The following is a 17095-nucleotide window of genomic DNA, read 5'->3' as shown; positions in this document are numbered from 1 at the left end:
CACTAAAACGATAAATGAAGTAAAAATATTCTCTCACAATCTGTTGTAATTACAAATAAAACCTAAAGGTGGGGCTAATGTGGCATAATAGATGTCAAGCGAACAGGAAGAAGAAGAGTTAGCTGAGTCTGTTGCGACTTCTTGCAGTCGCTGAAACTTCGAAAGACACCAGCGATTATAACAAAGCGTCACTTTCGCACACCGCGGATATTTGTTGCGGTGTTGCTGCTCTTCGACCATGGTGGAGCCTCCAGCTGGTAACCATTTTGAAGACATCCAATATGAAGACATCCAAGTCGAGGCGGTAAACGTTTACTTTGACAGTTAGAAAGAAACTGGGCGGAGATTACGTTGATTCGAGTGCTTATCTTTTATTTTCTTTTAGTGATAAAACAGTGAGTATTATACAGTGAAGATGCTATTACGACCAAAAGAGTAATCGAACGCTCCAAACAGATTAGCATAACGGTGCTATTTCTGTAGAAGTAAGAATAATAAAAAGAAATCAAATGTTCACTTTGGATCAAAGTCAATGTCAAGTATAACAAAGTTGGATTGAAACATGTTCCGCCTTTGTGTTGTGTCAAATTTAAAAGTTGTATCGCTGAAAGTTGCAGTTAATTTGTTCGAATTGACTGAAGATTCCATGACTTTATCCAGTCAGAGAGTTTTGAACACACCGACAGTTATATTAATTGTCATAGGATTTTATGAGTTGAATTCAACTTTTGTAAACTCTTTCGGTTCCCATTCAGAAATAACTGTTAATTAAAATGGGGGAGACGACAATTAGTATAAACACTGAGCACAAGCACATCCGCATTTCGACAGGATGCAGAGCTGGACGTGGCAGAGATGAAGATGGTGAGGTTCTCTTTGGGCGTGACCAAGATGGATAAGATCAGGAATGAGTACATCAGGGGGACAGCACATGTTAGGGGCTTTGGAGATAAAGGCAAAGAGGCCAGACTGAGATGGTTTGGACATGTCCAGAGAAGAGATAGAGATGGCCGAGTGGTCTAAGGCGCCGCGTTCAGGACCCAGTCTCCCCAGGAGGCCTGGGTTCGAATCTCGAATTTCCCCATTGTGGGACTAATAAAGGGCAAATTATTATTATTAATTATTATTATATTGGCAGAAGGATGCTGAGTTTCCAAGTGCCAGGCAAGAGGTCTAGAGGAAGGCCAAAGAGGAGGTTTTTGGATGTAGTTAAAGAGGACATTCAAATTAGTTTGTGTGAGAGCAGAGGATGCAGAGGACAGGGTTAGATGGAGGCAACTGATTCACTGTGGCGACTTCTGAAGGGAAAAGCCGAAAGGAAAAGAAGACAGGCACATCCTTGTTTGTCTGACACAAAGATGCGCATCACCATCCAATAGTTGGTCATTAACTACAGGAATTACAATTTATTGAAATTGCTTATTTGCAGCATTACAAATATTTCTTTCATTAAATAATAAAAATGTTATATACTTATGTGCACGTTAAATATCGGCATAATATCGATATCACAATAGTCAGTTTTCTAATGTTGTGTAACCCTAATATGACCTAGATAAAGCGGCATATAAATGCACTTCATTTATCTGCGAAACATTTATCGGATAGTCGCAAGTGCACTTCAGGAGAAAATCCACATTTCTGACGGGGAGTGGCCACTACTGCAATTTAATGTTGCTTATGACAGTGGTACTTCAAGTGCATTTTTTTTGCTGGTACTTGTAATCAGTGAGAACCACTGGTCAAAACAGTGGGACATTTTTTGGGTAATTTCATGTGTAATAATTATTACCTCTATTTTTGATTATTATTATTATTTTAAATGGGAAAAAGAGTGTTTTAAAATTTTTGGTAAGTCATAGTAATCAAAATAAGAAAAACATTTTTCAAATATTTCACTGTGTCTATATGACTTTACATTTTTGAAAGTTTCTATGATTGTAATTTCTGGCAAATTACCTGAGATGCTATGATTTTCCTGACAGGCTGTTGGCAGGGGTACGTTTGGAGTTGTCTTCAAAGCTGTCTGGAAAGGAAAGGATGTGGCAATCAAGACCATTGAGAGCGACAGTGAAACAAAAGCTTTCCTTGTTGAGGTACTTTGAACTTTTGATCCAAGTTGCGATATACGCCACCAGAGGTGGGTGCGTCAGTAGATTTTGCCCTTCCGTCATTCTTTATCCGCCAGCAGCTGGGCTACCTGTCTGTCATCGTCAGTCCGTCGTTATTTCAAGCCGAATCAAAACTGTAATAGTCAGTAGTCACCCCGTCATTGTTATTTTAACCGTGCTTCTGTCATCGCAAAATGACTGTTTATCACCACTATTTTAGGAATGACAGATCTACTGCTACTACTTAAAGTTAAACGCATTTGGAGTACAAGCAGTGCGCTGTTCCAATCAAGCACCACACCTCAACTGAGAACACTAAAACAAAGATATTCCATATTCATTCTAATCAATATTTACAATTGTCTCGGCCTCAAACATTCAATAGATAAACCAAATTATTGTGTAATAATAATGATGATGATGATAATAATAATAATTCATTAGTAAAACAGGTGTCCGTCATTGACGGCTTGACGAACCTTCAGTCAGTACTAGCTGAATGCCCACCTCTGGAAGCCCGCTTAATCCAATAAAACACTACAACAGTTTTTCAGGAGCAAAAAGAAGAAAGACAAAGTTAATTTGTTGGATGAGTACTGAAGGGAGATGTAATAATTTTCCGTCTCCCCCTCATTGTCTTCATACAGCTTCGCCAGCTCTCCAGAGTGAATCACCCAAACATTGTTAAGCTATATGGTTCATGTGACAATCCTGTAAGTATGGAACACTTATCACCTTGTTTGAAAAAAGAAAATCACCTTTATTCATTAACATGGGGTCATTCTTAAAGCAACACACAAGTCAAAATGAATTCATTTTAGGCAGTAGGTATGAACATTAAAAACGCAAATATTAATGGCATTGGATTCCCACTTCACCCCCAACGTCAGTCAAGCATCGGCTGTCAGCTATCCACTCACAAGCTTTTGTTTCAATCCGGTGATACTAATTACACTCCATTTTATTTAAAAAAAAAGCTGTATATTACACCAATTTTAATTCACGTGTATTTCTACTTTAATTAACCCTTATGTGCATGCTGCGTTATCCTGTATAGCACTTGAATTTTCTCTCATTCAAGTAATCTTGTCTTTTTTTTTTTATGGAAGAGGTTATCCAACATTAACATAAAGTGACTTTTTTTTCAATTCTCAGGTCTGTTTGGTCATGGAATATGCAGAGTGTGGCTCTTTATATAACCGTGAGTCATTTTATGTCCATTAAAAAGTTGCACTTGGATGTCATTTTATAGAACATAAACATGCTAATATTTACTCCCCTTTTACAGTGGATATAAAAAGTTTACACTCCCGTCTACAAGTAGCAGGTTTTTGCGATGTAAAAAATTTTAAGATAAATTGGCACATTTGCCCACTCTTCCTCTTTTGATCATCTCCACCTGATCTGATTCAGGTCGCCTGGGTCAGTTGTTCATTCCAAAACCCTTCGGTGAAGCCATTATTTTATAGTCAGTCGTATTTGTTGATTTAGATGTGTGCTTCAGGTCGTTGTCATGGGAAGATGAAGCAGAAGTCTGGCCTTTTTTTGTTTTTTTAATTTTTTTTCTTCTTCTTCTTTGGGTCCCTTAGCCCATTTTACCTTGAGTTTCGGAGATTTAGGTCTAGTTTTTTTCTGCAAGATGAGGCCACCGTTTTGCCATCATATCATACCTCACAGCCCAAACATATAGTATGACGATGGTAGATTGTTGTCACGTGTTGTAAACAGCCAGTACTTGCCAGAAATCTTTGTTGCTCCTTCAGTTATGCTGTTGGGCTCTAAGCATCTCTGACCAATGTTCTTCTCTTTTCAACAATTTTGTCACTGTCACTATTGAGTCATATTTTCTCCACTTAATGATGATTAGTTCCTCCACCACCAAGTAGTTCCTGGTAATATAAATTTCTGGGAACACAAAATTCATGTGGCCCATGTGGTTTGCATTTCTACTGCAACTTGTTGTTTTTGGGTGTTCACGCAAATAAGATTGTTGACCAATTTGAGGGGAGGTTTTATGTTATGTTGTCATATCACCTTTACTTATATCACGTGGCTGGATTGCACCAACAAGGTTTAACTTTAAAACTTTTGCACCGAACTTTAAACTAGTTAAAAATAAATACAGATGAAATTTAAACATCTCTTTAAACCTCAGTTTATATAATATATATATATATATAAATATATATATAAATATATATATATAATATATATATATTATAATATTATTATTATATATATATATATATAATATATATATAATATAAATTATATATATAATATATATATATATATATAATATATATTATATATATATATATATATATATATATAAAATAACAAAAAATAAAATTACTATAGCGTTAGCATCATAAGCCACTGACTTGGTCACATTCTCTACAAAGAAAAATTGACGTTTTAACAGTGATGTGTTGACTTTTTATATCCACTATAAGTGAACTGGAGCACTGTGAACACCATTTTATAGAAATGCACATCTGTCTCTTGTCACTGCCAGTCCTGCACAGTGCTGAGCCGCAGGCGCCCTACACAGCCTCTCATGCTATGAGCTGGTGTCTGCAGTGTGCCCAGGGGGTTGCTTATCTGCATGCCATGAAACCAAAGGCAATAATTCACAGAGATCTCAAACCACCAAAGTAAGATTTAAGAAATACACATTGTAAATCACAGTATTTGTTTCTTATTACTGGTTCGACAGCATAGTGTTCCCATTTCCCTGAAGTTTAACCAAATCATTTTTAAATTTCAAAAAGGCGTCTTGACAAATTTGGAGCAGAATTGTTTTTTGTTTGTTTGTTTTAAATACACAATTCGGAAAGCAACGCACACGAGGGGTCGTTTTCCGTGGACACCCAAAAATTTGTAGATGAACTGACAGCTCGCCCATAACCTGCCATTCTCCGTGGCCATCCATCCATTCATTCATTTTCTCCTACATATGGATTGGGAAGATGGTTGCAGTGGGGTGTAACCCAAGTAGGAAAGCATCAACCTTCCTCTCCGGTGCTACTTATCCTGCTCTTTCAAGGTTATCCCGAGGCATTTCCAGTTTATGCCGGCCTCCTACGGGTGGAATGTGCACCTGAACACCTCACCAGGGAAGCGTGTGAACAAGACACGAAAACTCCTTCACTTGGGGAAGGAAGAGAAAGAGGTCACTCTTCTGAATTGGCACTCACTGGCGACCATGGCTTCAGAATTGGTGGTGCTGATTCTTTTCTAAACAGATTCACGAACCACTCCTGTGAGAATTGAAGATTGCATCTTGATGAAGCCAGCAAAACGATACCATCTACAAAGAACTTCTTTTCTTTCTTTGAAAAAAGTAATACTGAAGCTACCAAACTAGATGCCCTCAACTCCTCAGCTGCACCAAGAACTTCTGTCCGTAAAGTTCTGAACAGAATTGGTGACAAAGCACAGCCTTGGGTCATTCCTACCCTCACTGGAAATGAATCAGACTTATGAATTTGCAATTCTGCTCCCTTATAGACCCGCCTCGCCAGAACAGATTAATATTATGAGTCCCCTAGAGTTGAAACACACTTTCCAGCCTCACTTCTTAAAAAGTGCGACCATCACCAAGGTCTACCAGTCCAGAGCCACTGTTCCCAACATCCACCCAGTGTTGCAGAAGTTTTTCACTAGGACAATCCCACAACAACCAGAGCCTTTAGGAACTTTGAGTGGATCTCATCCTCTACCATGGCCCTACCACTTTTAAACCTTTTTAGTGACCTCAACCCCAAATATTTGACTTGCCAATATGTGCTTTCTAATAGCAAGGTGTCTTGGTAGAATTGAATTAGAATTAGAAATCCCTTCATTGTCATTGTACTCAAGAGTGCAACGAGATTAGAGAGCTCCCCTGTCCAGTGCAATACAACAATAATACAGACAAATATATAAATTAGATAAATGAGAGAGAGCAATGGAAAATAATACTGAAGGGTATATAAAAACACATCACGATGCTGTTCTGCAAGGTAAGGGTGGTCTCGTGTGTGTGTGAGAGTTCAGAATAGAGATGGCTCTCGGGAAGAAACTGTTTCTCAGTCCATTGGTCCTCGATTTGATGCATCTGTAGCGCCTGCCAGAGGGCATCAGGTCGAACAGGTGGGAGTTTGGGTGGGTATTGTCTTTGACGATGTTGAGAGCCCTGCTGAGGCACCGGGCGGTGTAGATGTCCGACAGTGAGGGGAGAGGGCAGCCAATAATCCTTTGCGCTGTTTTGACTGTCCTCTGGAGCCTCACTCTGTCCGCCTCAGTGCAGCCGCTGTACCAGGTGGATACACAGTACGTCAGCAGGCTCTCGATGGACGAGTGGTAGAAGGCCAGCAGCAGCTTCCTGTCCAGGTTGAATTTCCTGAGGACTCTCAGGAAGTGCAGACACTGGTGGACCTTCTTTACCACTGCTGTGGTGTTGTGAGTCCAAGAAAGGTCATCGGAGATCTGTACTCCCAGGAACTTGAACGTGTGGACCCTCTCCACACGCACGCCTTCGATGCAGAGGGGGGGCAGTACCGTCTTGTTCCTCCTGAAGTCGACGACGATCTCCTTTGTTTTTGCAGTGTTGAGTTGCAGTCTGTTGTCCTCGCACCAAGCCGTCACTCTCTGGACCTCCTCTCTGTAGGCTGTCTCGTCACCTTCCGAGATCAGACCGACCACTGTCGTCAGCAAACTTGACGATGGTGTTGTTGCCGTGGGCTGGGCTGCAGTCGTAGGTGTAGAGGGCGTATAGGAGAGGGCTCAGCACGCATCCTTGAGGGGAACCGGTGCTCAGCGTGCGGGTGGAGGACGTGTAGGGGCCGAGCAACACAGTCTGGGGTCTGTTGGTCAGAAAGTCCTTAATCCAGATGCGTGTGAGGGCAGGCAGGCCGAGAATGTCCAGTTTGGCGACGAGGATGTCTGGGATGATCGTGTTGAATGCCGAGCTGTAGTCCACAAAGAGCATCCTTGCATAGCTCTGCTGTTGTTCCAGGTGGCCCAGCACAACATGCAGAGCAGTGTCGATGGCGTCCTCAGTGGATCTGTAAGCCCGGTATGCAAACTGGTAGGGGTCCAGAGTGGGAGGAAGGCAGTCCCTGATGTGCTGGAGAACCAGCCTCTCGAAGCACTTCATGATGACTGGTGTGAGAGCAAAAGGACGGTAGTCATTCAGGTGGACGGCGGGTGACTTTTTGGGGACAGGAATAATGGTGGAAGTTTTCAAGCAGGAGGGGATGACTGCTTGAGCCAGGGAGCGGTTGAAGATCCTGCAGAAAACATGTGACAGTTGGTGGGCACATGCTCTGAGGACCTTGCCTGGTATTCCGTCGGGTCCAGTAGCTTTCCTGGGGTTAACAGCCAGGAGCGCGCGCCTCACATCGTGTTCCTCTAGGGTGAGTGGGGGGGAGTTGGAGCATGAAGTGCAGGGGTGTGACGGTTGGGGCGAGTCAAAGCGAGCGAAGAAGCAGTTAAGCTCCTCTGCCAGCGATGCACTCGGGTCTACAGAGGTCGTGCTGCTGCCACGGAAGTTGGTGATGCTCCGTAGACCCTGCCACACCTCCCGTGGTCTGTTGCTGGCCAGGTGGGCCTCCAGCTTCCCCTTGTAGATTGCCTTGGCTAGCTTGATGCCTTTGCTCAGGGCAGCACGAGCCACCCTGTACTGGGCTTTGTTGCCCGACCTGAAGGCAGCGTCACGGGCCTTGAGGAGAGAGCGGACCCTGCTGGACATCCAGGGCTTCGCATTTGGGAAGGTCCGTATGGTCCTGTGTAGGGACACAGTTTCCATGCAGAGCTTGATGTAGTCCAGTACACAGTGCGTGTAGACATCAGTTGGTGTCTTCAAAGTTTTCTCCTAAGCATACCACAGCGTCCTGAGTCAGCAGCACCCCATGCTCACCATACACAGAGTGGATGGCGCACTGCTTCCCTCTCCTGAGAAATGGGAAGCTTGACCGGATTTACATCTAGACGTTTGTGAAACATATGTGTGTAAAACCTACCGTATGATGTAGATACACTGCATTTACCAAATTAATCAAATTCATCAGATGAACAATGACGTGTTTGTTTTTTGTTTTGTTATTTTGGTGGGGGGTATAATTTACTCACGGATGCAGTGATGAAAGGACGGTTAAAATATGACGGACTGACCGTTAGTTTGGTCCGGTTTGAAAAAAAATGATCCAGGCCGTTGACGAATGAGGGACCAGCAAAATTTTGTAAATTGAATAAGTCAAAGGAATAACAATTTGCAGCGTATAGTACCCTTCCACTTGCCAGTCAAGTTGTGTAAAAAAAGATGTGCCCTGCAGTTTGTTTGTTTTTTTTATTTCTTTGTCTTTGCCTGCAAAGGTGTTACTGAACAGACTAATCAACTGTTATTTGAGTGTATTTGCCGTTATAAAAAACAATTACAGGCGAAGTCAAGTCAAAATTTCCCTTTATAATACGTTCTGTATGCTCATACGTCTAAACACGGCATTCTGATTAATATTGTATACAGTAATACCCCGGTTATCGCGGTTAATGGGGACCGAGACCACCCGTGAAAACTGAAAATCCGCGAAGTAGCGGCGCACCTTCAAAAATGCTTAAAAAAAAAATAAAAAATATATATATATATATATATATATATATATATATATATATATATATATATGGTAGAGAAAGAGAGAGTGAAATTCATGTTATAACAAAAAAAAAAAAATATTAAAACTTATTTTTTTATTCCCCAGCCATTATTTTTGTATTTATTCAATTACTTCTTTTTGTATTTATTTAATTACTTCGACTTTTACCTGCTGGAACGCCGTCCGGTGTGCCCTGTGAATGTTATGAGCAGGACTCTCCAAACGCAGACACGGGAAAAAAGGTGGTGATTCAAAGATATTTATTATAATCACAATATAGTCAGTGTAATCAGCGCGTCTCGCAGCAGCTGACGGCATGGCGCGAGACGATCGCTGGAGGAACGCCCACACAGCTGAAAATACAAAAACACACGCGGCATGACAGGCATGGATCATGACGGTTAAATGAAAGGTGGCATTCTTCATTTATTTATTTATTCATTCATAACTGAAAGCCTCACGCTCCGCTTGTGCCCGGGCGGAAGAGGTGCTCCTATTCGGCTTAACTGGGACACACGCCCGCCCTCCTCCCCCGGAGCTTCCATTCGGTTAAACTTAGGGGCCGCTTGGAACCGCCCGTGCCCGGGGAAAGTGCTCCTCTACGGCTTAACTGCCACGCACGCCGGCGGGAGCTCTGGTACGGTCCGAACCGCGCGAAACGTCGCCACCAATCGTGTCCGGGGGAACTTGCTCTTCTTCGTCCACTCTCTTCTTCGTACACTCTCCTCTTCGGCGCACGCCGGCCGTCTAACCGCTCCAGCGGCCCCTCGTGCCGCTCGGCGAAACTACAATGCCCCCGAATATTTTTTAGACCCCCGAAGCACTGAAGCTGCGAAAGGTGAACCGCGAAGTAGCGGGGTATTACTGTATTGTGTTTGTGGATTATGAATTAAAAACGGCTGCCCGCTGAGATGGATAAAAACACTGCTTAATTGCTGATTAATTCATATTAGGGCGCACAATATATTGCAAAAAAAAAAATATCTATCTATCGTTATAATGGTCTATTCAATATGCATATCTCAAAAAAGTGCAATCATTTTCTTAGGTAATCGTTTGCTTTTATTTGTATTTGACCAGTTAGATGCAAACTTAAATTTGTCTAGTTGGACCTAATAGTTGGACATTTATCTAAGGGTAATTCTTTCATGAGGAAATAATTTCTTTCGGCACGTCATATATTGCAACGTATATCGTCCTTTCAACATGCATATCGCATATTGTATGTTTTTCCAATATCGTGCAGCACTAATTCATATTCCACAAACGCAATTATTAGTCAGAATACTGTGTTGAGATTAGTGGGGCTGCAGAAAACATATTGTAAAGAAAACATTTAACTTAACTTCCCATTGCAGTATAGCATTTAAAGTCCTCAAGTAAGAGATCATTCTCCACTGGATTGTTTCAGTTTACTCCTGGTGTCTCGTGGTACGGTGCTGAAGATATGCGACTTTGGAACAGCTTGTGACATCCAGACTTATATGACCAACAATAAAGGCAGTGCAGCTTGGATGGCTCCAGAGGTGTTTGAAGGTGAGCAGATGGACAATTTGTAAGCTAATACAGGATGGAAGGTATGTGTGAGAAGGGTGATTAAAGAAGCAAATTATTGCATTGGTCCAAATAGTCAATTCCGGGTGCCCTCACACTCTAGAACAGGGGTCTTCATTCCTGTTCCTCGAGGGCCGGTGTCCTGCCTGTTTTCCACCTCTCCATGGTGCAACACACCTGAGCGATCGTTATCTAGCTTCTACAGACCGGGGAGAGATGGAAAACCTGCAGGACACAGCCCCTCGAGGAACAGGATTGAGGACCCCTGCTCTAGAATCATGTGTGCTTGGACTCACTTCACCCCTGAAGTCTTTGGGTAGTGTGAGGGCTAGGGTAAGTATACACTTCCACCTCTCTGGCACACTTGGAAGAGGTGGGCCAAACGTGAGCTCATATGATCACCTACATAAAATCAAAAATACCTTCCCAATTGCTTTTCAATCAGACAATAACAAGAATGAGCACAAAATCTCAACTGGTTGTATTTCGGACATTTAGCCCCGCCAGGGGTCCTCAATCCTGTTCCTAGAGGGCCGGTGTCCTGCAGGTTTGTTTCCAACTCTCCGTGCTGCAACACAGCTGATTCAAATGATCAGATAATCAGCAAGGTTAGCAAAAGCTAGGTAACGCTCGTTCGGTTGTGTTGCACCAGGGAGAGGTGGAAAACGGGCAGGACATCGGCCCTCCCGTTATTCCACGAAATGCCTTGGCTCTGTGTGGCGATGCATTGTTTGCATTCTGGGAAGCATCTGTTTGAGCGTGTTGGAGGTCTCATTGCGTGGAATTTGTCTTTTAGGTATCCCCATAAAAACAAATCTAGCGGTCTGACGTCTGGTAAACTTGAACTTAAGCCTAATTTAAGTGATGGTAATTTGTGTTGGTGGTTGCTTTTAAAACTCCCTTCTTAATTGTTTTTGCACTGCGTTTTCATACTTGCAGTCAATTGTGTATGACAATGCTGCGGTTTTAGTGCGAGTCAAACTTTGGGTCTCTATTTACATGCGTACAATTTCACCTGATTATTTGAATGTTTGTGTGTATCCCTCAGGTAGTAACTACAGTGAAAAATGTGATGTGTTCAGTTGGGGCATTATCCTGTGGGAAGTCCTCACGCGCAAAAAACCCTTTGACGAGATTGGCGGTTCAGCATTTTGTATCATGTGGGCTGTCCACAGAGGTGAGTGTCTTGTTTCTTGCGAGTGACCAAAATTATTGAGTACAGTATAAAGTTCTTTGGTATTTTTCTCCAAGATGAAGGCAGCCAACATAGTCAGTGGAGATGACTGATCGCATGTCTTCAAATCCCTCCATAAATTAATATAATTGATTGCAACAATAATATTTGGATCATTATTTACCAAAAGACTGAGATATTCAAATTCGTTTAATTCACTCAATAAAATTTCTTAACACCGAAATAATGCTTTAAAAATGGACGCAACTCCACCGACTGTTTTTTGCCACAGCGGCTTTTGATCAGGAAACTAAAATTTGTTGGTGTTGCCTCATTCATTCTTCATAAGCAAACTGCACCAGCTTTCTCAAGGATGAAGGCTGCTTTGTCTAGATGGCAGTTTTGAGATTGTTCCTCAGATATTCAGTCCTTGGAGCAGGCCATTAACCGTTCTTATGACACAGGGTAACACATCTCTCTCTAAAATACTTTGATAGTTCATTTGGAAAAACAATTGTTCGTTATGCCACAGGTACAAGGCCGCCTCTGATTAAAGACCTTCCAGAGCCCATCGAGACACTGATGACCCGCTGCTGGGATAAAGAGCCAAACCAGAGGCCATCTATGGAGCAAATCAAAAACACCATGAGCTATCTAATGAAGGTACTTTGTCCACCTCATTTCTTTTCTGCCATTGATCGTGTGTACTGTCCATATTTTTCAATGCCCCTGGGAAGTTGGAGCCCATCTCAACTGACGTGGGTTGCCAATAAATTGCAGGGTGCAGACAGACACATCATAGTTGCTTTCAGGAGGGGCACTTATAATAGTGAAACCACATGAATGTGAACTCGCTATGCACGTAGCAGTACAACAAAAATCACAATTCGCTGCGTACTGTTAACATCATGGTTTGGTTCACATTCAGTACAGAAAGAAAATGCAAAAATACATATCAATAAATAAATAAAGCTTATTTTGTATAAATAGGCACGGATTTAAAGTGAAACATTAACAGCTTGAACAATTTGTAGTCAAGGCTCTAATTTTTTTTTTCTTTGTGGAACAGTTTTGCTAATCAATGATTTAATTTGAGTACCAACTTGTATTCTTGACATGCGTTGTTTTTAGGGTTTCCCCAACATTTTCTGCTTCAATACCATACCAATATTACGGCCTGGAGTAATTCTGATATCCAATATCGTCCGATACAATATGAGGAGGGATAATATATCCTGTAATTTTTTTTTTTTTTTAGTTTTAATTGTTAGAAGAGACTTGCCCAAATAACAATAGTTAGTAACAGTATATGAGAATATTTGACCCATTTTTTCCAAACATGGGGTGCATCTGACTATTAAATGGATACATACATACAGTTACTAGTTACCTGTTAGAAATGCAGTTAGGGAAATAATCAAAGTACCGTAATATTATTGTAACTTGAATCAATTTACTTTTTTTTTTTTTTCTTAATTACATCCAGTGAAACTAGAAGGCATATTCTGAAAAGATCATCTACCTTGACACAACTCCAATGTCACTTTTGCCTCAAGCTCACAGTCTGCCCTGCACCTCAAAGCAAGCTTTAAACATCCCGAACCTTTGTTTTCTCAGTACTTCCCTGGGTCTGATGAACCTCTCAGGCTTCCCCATCAATCATCAACCAATAGAAGTGGCTCGTCATCGGCTCCAAGTACAGGTGCAGCATACTGTTATATTATCTTGTGTAATGTGAAAAGCATACAATTACAAATTGTTCCAGACAACCTAGTCTTTGCGATGTACATTTGCGCAAACGTCACACACCAAGTGTCGCAATGTGGAGGAGGCAAATGACCCCACCATGCTGATGGGGTTGAACATTGCACTTGTGCTACAAAGCACCATGGTAGCTCGCTTATAAAAATTTAACTTTGTCTCAGGACATTTTTTTTCTAGAGTGGCTGTGTGTCAGATGATTAATGGCGAGCAATTCACAATTATCTCTCAAGTCTTCATTATTTGTCACTCCTGGTTGGAGTAGACAATAAAAGCGAGCGGATGCCTTTATGCTGTGCTTCTTCTCACGTTGCGTAAACATCATTGCCTCGGTGTATAAGGCCTTGCTGCTAGCTGAAATGGAGGAACTGTAGTGGCCCCTCCCCTTTACCCGGTCCTTAGAGTTTAGGAGCAATTAATGGTTATGTTAGACTTCCAAATTCATCCTGCTGCTCACATCATCACTAAATACACGGGTAACCGTTCCAGTCTTCATGTGTACTCTATGCTTTTGTGGTTTTTAAAAATAATGTTTAGAGGTGATCATTTTTGCTGTCCACAGGCCCATATCCTGACAGTACGATCAGAACTAACCTGAGCGAGGACAACCCAGACGAACACAACCAAGACTTTGGCCGAGATGAAACCCTGAAAGGTTTTGAGGCCAGATTTCCACACCAGTTTAAACAATCAAAAGTAATAAAAGTATAGAACTTAATGTTACATGTCGAGAGCGCTATAGATATGATTGATGTCTTTCCTTCTACTCATTCAGACTGCAACATTGCGAACTGGCCTGTCTAGAGTGTCCAGTGGGGGCAGTCAACTCCGACGCTCCCAAAGCCCCACTTCCTGCTCCAGCCCAGTATTTACTACCAGTCAGTCGGAGTTGAGGATGACGATTAGCCCTCAAGGTAGGGCTGCCTCATATGATTCTTGAAAATGGCAACTGATGACAGAGAATGGAACTTGCCTCTTGGAGCCAAAACGAACTTCATAATTGAGAGGGCACTATGCATTCTATCAAAAAAGCATACAGAATAACGTAATTTCATGGTGGCAGATGTCTGAAAATGTCATAACTTTGGAAGACGTTACAATATCTCCTTCCTAATCGTGAAAGTTTTTTTCTTCTTTTTGTTTTTCAGGCAGATAGTACATTTTGAATGTGTAGGTTATATTATGCATACTAGAGAAGTAAAACTAAACATTTTGTATAAGGGTTAAATGCGAACCTAATTGAAGATCAATTCAAGGCTGTGGGTTCGATCCCAATCAATTGTGACCTTGTCTAAGTATCCTTGAGCAAAAAACTGAACCCCCAGTTGCCCCTGATGGTATGTCATCAGAAGGTCGATGAGGTAATAGTGTGAAGCGCTTTGAGTACCGTCGGTAGAAAAGCGCTATACGCGTGATAGCCCATTTACTTTTGCGTGAAGGATTTAACTTGAGACACAAAAAATGCAGAATGTGGTCAAATGGCTTGATTGATGTAATATTGTTTAACTGTTTCAAACGTGTTGCCGCCATCAAATTGCAAAAGAGTTCTTTGTAGTGTATTCAGTTGACTTTTGTATTTATTGACACAACATACCAACCTCATTGCAACTGGGGTTTGCAAAATTGCATGTTAACAATACTTAAAACCTGACCAACAGAATGTCAATATTCTGAACCATAAAAAAGACAGCATTGGAATGCAGTCTTTTAGCAAGTGAAGACAGTCTATATTTTCCACACAAAGTTTAGGAATAGGAATATATAGTTATATCAATAAATATTTGGTTGCCCACCTGATATTTTTCACAATGATCAACAACTGGTGTTTTACACCTGTGATAAGTAAGGACATCCGTTTGTGTATGTTTTTCTGCATGTAGCAACAAATGGTTTTGACAGCTCCGTTCCCATGGCCTACTTAAAACTGGATCATCAGTTACAGGTAGGTCGAGGATTTTTGAATTCCATAATAACCTACAGAGTACTGCTGAAAACAAAACAGTTTAAAATATTGTGATTCAAATTGTTTGACATCATTTCCTTAGTCACTTTTGTTAATTGTACATATGCTACTGTTTTTTTTTTACACATTCAAAAAGGAGCATGAAGAATAAAACTTAATTTGAAAGTCAGGGTACTGTACTTGAATGAAGTCACAACTATAATGATGCATCAGGTGTGCATTACGAAGGTGATGACCATGATGAAATTGACGTGTGTATGGTATTGCATAAATGAGCTATGTTCAAAATAAATGTCTACGAAAAATTAGCTGCAGGCAGCATTACATGAAAAGAATAAAATATTTCCAAATCATACAGTAGTCTTGGCCGGGATGTTTGAACCACGATATGGTCTATGATCAAAGTATTACTCTCGTCTAGTTAGCTGTCACAATTTGAACTCTATTTTCTTTTTCAGCCCCTGGCCCCGTGTCCTAACTCCAAAGAGTCAATGGCTGTGTTTGAGCAGCACATCAAGATGGCTCAAGATTATATCAGGGTTCAGTCCGAGATTGCTGAACTTGTGAGGAGAAAGTAAGTGATATGATCTAATGCAAGGTTGGCGCCCGTGTATTTGCTTATGCTGATTTCAATACAATACAATACCATAGAATTTTATTTATACAGCGCATTTCACAACAGCTGGAGCTATCACAAAGCGCTTTCCATATGCCGTCATATAAATTAGCAGCTAATTAGAACACAAAATAAAACAAATAAACACATATACAATAGATACCAGAAGAACAGTGACAGTCTCATGTTGAGTTGAAAGCTAAAGAATAAAAATGTGTCTTCAAACGAGTTTCAAAAATGGGCAGAGAGGATGCTCGCCTAACATTCAATGGGAGGTCATTCCATCAGAAGGGACCGGTAACAGAAAAGGCACGATTCCCCATGAGTCTGTGCTTAGTCCTCGGCACCTCCAGCAACATTTGATCCACAGACCTGAGGCAGCGGGCAGGTGCGTAGGGGTGGAGGTGCTGAGAGGAGGTACGTTAGGGCTAGGCCATTTAAAGCTTTGAAGGCGAACAGAAGTATCTTATAGCAAACTCTAAAGTGCACTGGGAGCCAGTGAAGAGAGGCCAAGATTCGGGTTATGTGATGCGACTTCCAAGCTCCAGTTAAAAGACGAGCAGCAGCATTTTGGACCAGTTGGAGGCGCTTAAGGGAGGACTGGCTGACTCCAAAATAAAGTGCATTACAGTAATCTAGCCTTGAAGTAACAAAGGCATGGATTTCTATTCTTACATACGTATATATATATATACTCATGATTCTATCTGTTAGTGAAAAAAAGAAGAAATAAATGAGTTGAAAAATAAAGTACAAGTGACAAGACATTGTGTTCCTTTCTATTTAGGCAGGAGTTGATCTCAGAACTGGAGGAGGGCCAGAGAGAGCACCAGACATCATCTCGAATTATGCAGGAGCACACCAAGCTGCTGGAGGACAACAGTAGCCTTTCCGCCTACTGTCAGGGCCTCAGAAATAAACTGAGCCTGATAAAGAGTCAAGACCAACCGCAGAACTAAAGCCAGTAACAGACTCTATTTTTCCTTGTTAATTCATTCTGTTATCTCATGTGGAATTACTCCGTGAAGTGGCCTGGATTTGAGGATGTCTTGGCCTCAGACAAAAAAAAAAAGGCATGCATCTCATCATTGATAGTGCATTCGTTTACACAGCTGACTGACTGTGGGATCAATTCCTGCGCAATGACTGTGTAATAGTCAGTCTCTGTACTCTGTGATTGCCCCAAGTCAGTCGGGACAGATTCGGTTCCCTCCATCTCTGACTAGTAGAAAAGAAATCGAAGGAGCGACGTGGGCTCATAAAAGTGTACAAACTAAA

The 17095-nt window shown here is 41.5% G+C and overlaps 1 protein-coding gene across 2 annotated transcripts; it reads left to right on the top strand.

Annotated features, from left to right (window-relative positions):
- Positions 1 to 104: 104 nt before the first annotated feature.
- LOC148343549 (mitogen-activated protein kinase kinase kinase 7-like) lies at positions 105 to 16970 on the top strand. Of its 2 annotated transcripts, none has more exons than XM_088318251.1 (14): positions 105 to 304; positions 1986 to 2096; positions 2759 to 2824; positions 3267 to 3312; positions 4630 to 4768; positions 10161 to 10285; positions 11352 to 11480; positions 12010 to 12140; positions 13095 to 13179; positions 13801 to 13934; positions 14014 to 14152; positions 15119 to 15180; positions 15660 to 15775; positions 16605 to 16970. In XM_088318251.1, the coding sequence occupies exons 1-14, from the start codon at positions 239 to 241 to the stop codon at positions 16774 to 16776; spliced, it is 1521 nt and encodes a 506-aa protein (XP_088174377.1). In that variant the 5' UTR covers positions 105 to 238; the 3' UTR covers positions 16777 to 16970. The 2 variants fall into 2 exon arrangements, with proteins under 2 accessions (XP_088174377.1, XP_088174445.1); XM_088318319.1 differs by having other exon boundaries at positions 111 to 257.
- The last annotated feature ends 125 nt before the right edge of the window (positions 16971 to 17095 follow it).

Source organism: Idiotropiscis lumnitzeri, chromosome 1 (assembly GCF_059441095.1).
Source record: "Idiotropiscis lumnitzeri isolate Australia: NSW breed Sydney's pygmy pipehorse chromosome 1, RoL_Ilum_1.0, whole genome shotgun sequence".
NCBI classification, from domain to species: Eukaryota; Metazoa; Chordata; class Actinopteri; order Syngnathiformes; family Syngnathidae; genus Idiotropiscis; species Idiotropiscis lumnitzeri.
The sequence above is the reverse complement of the archived record's forward strand: the minus strand, read 5'-3'. Positions and strand labels throughout refer to the sequence as shown.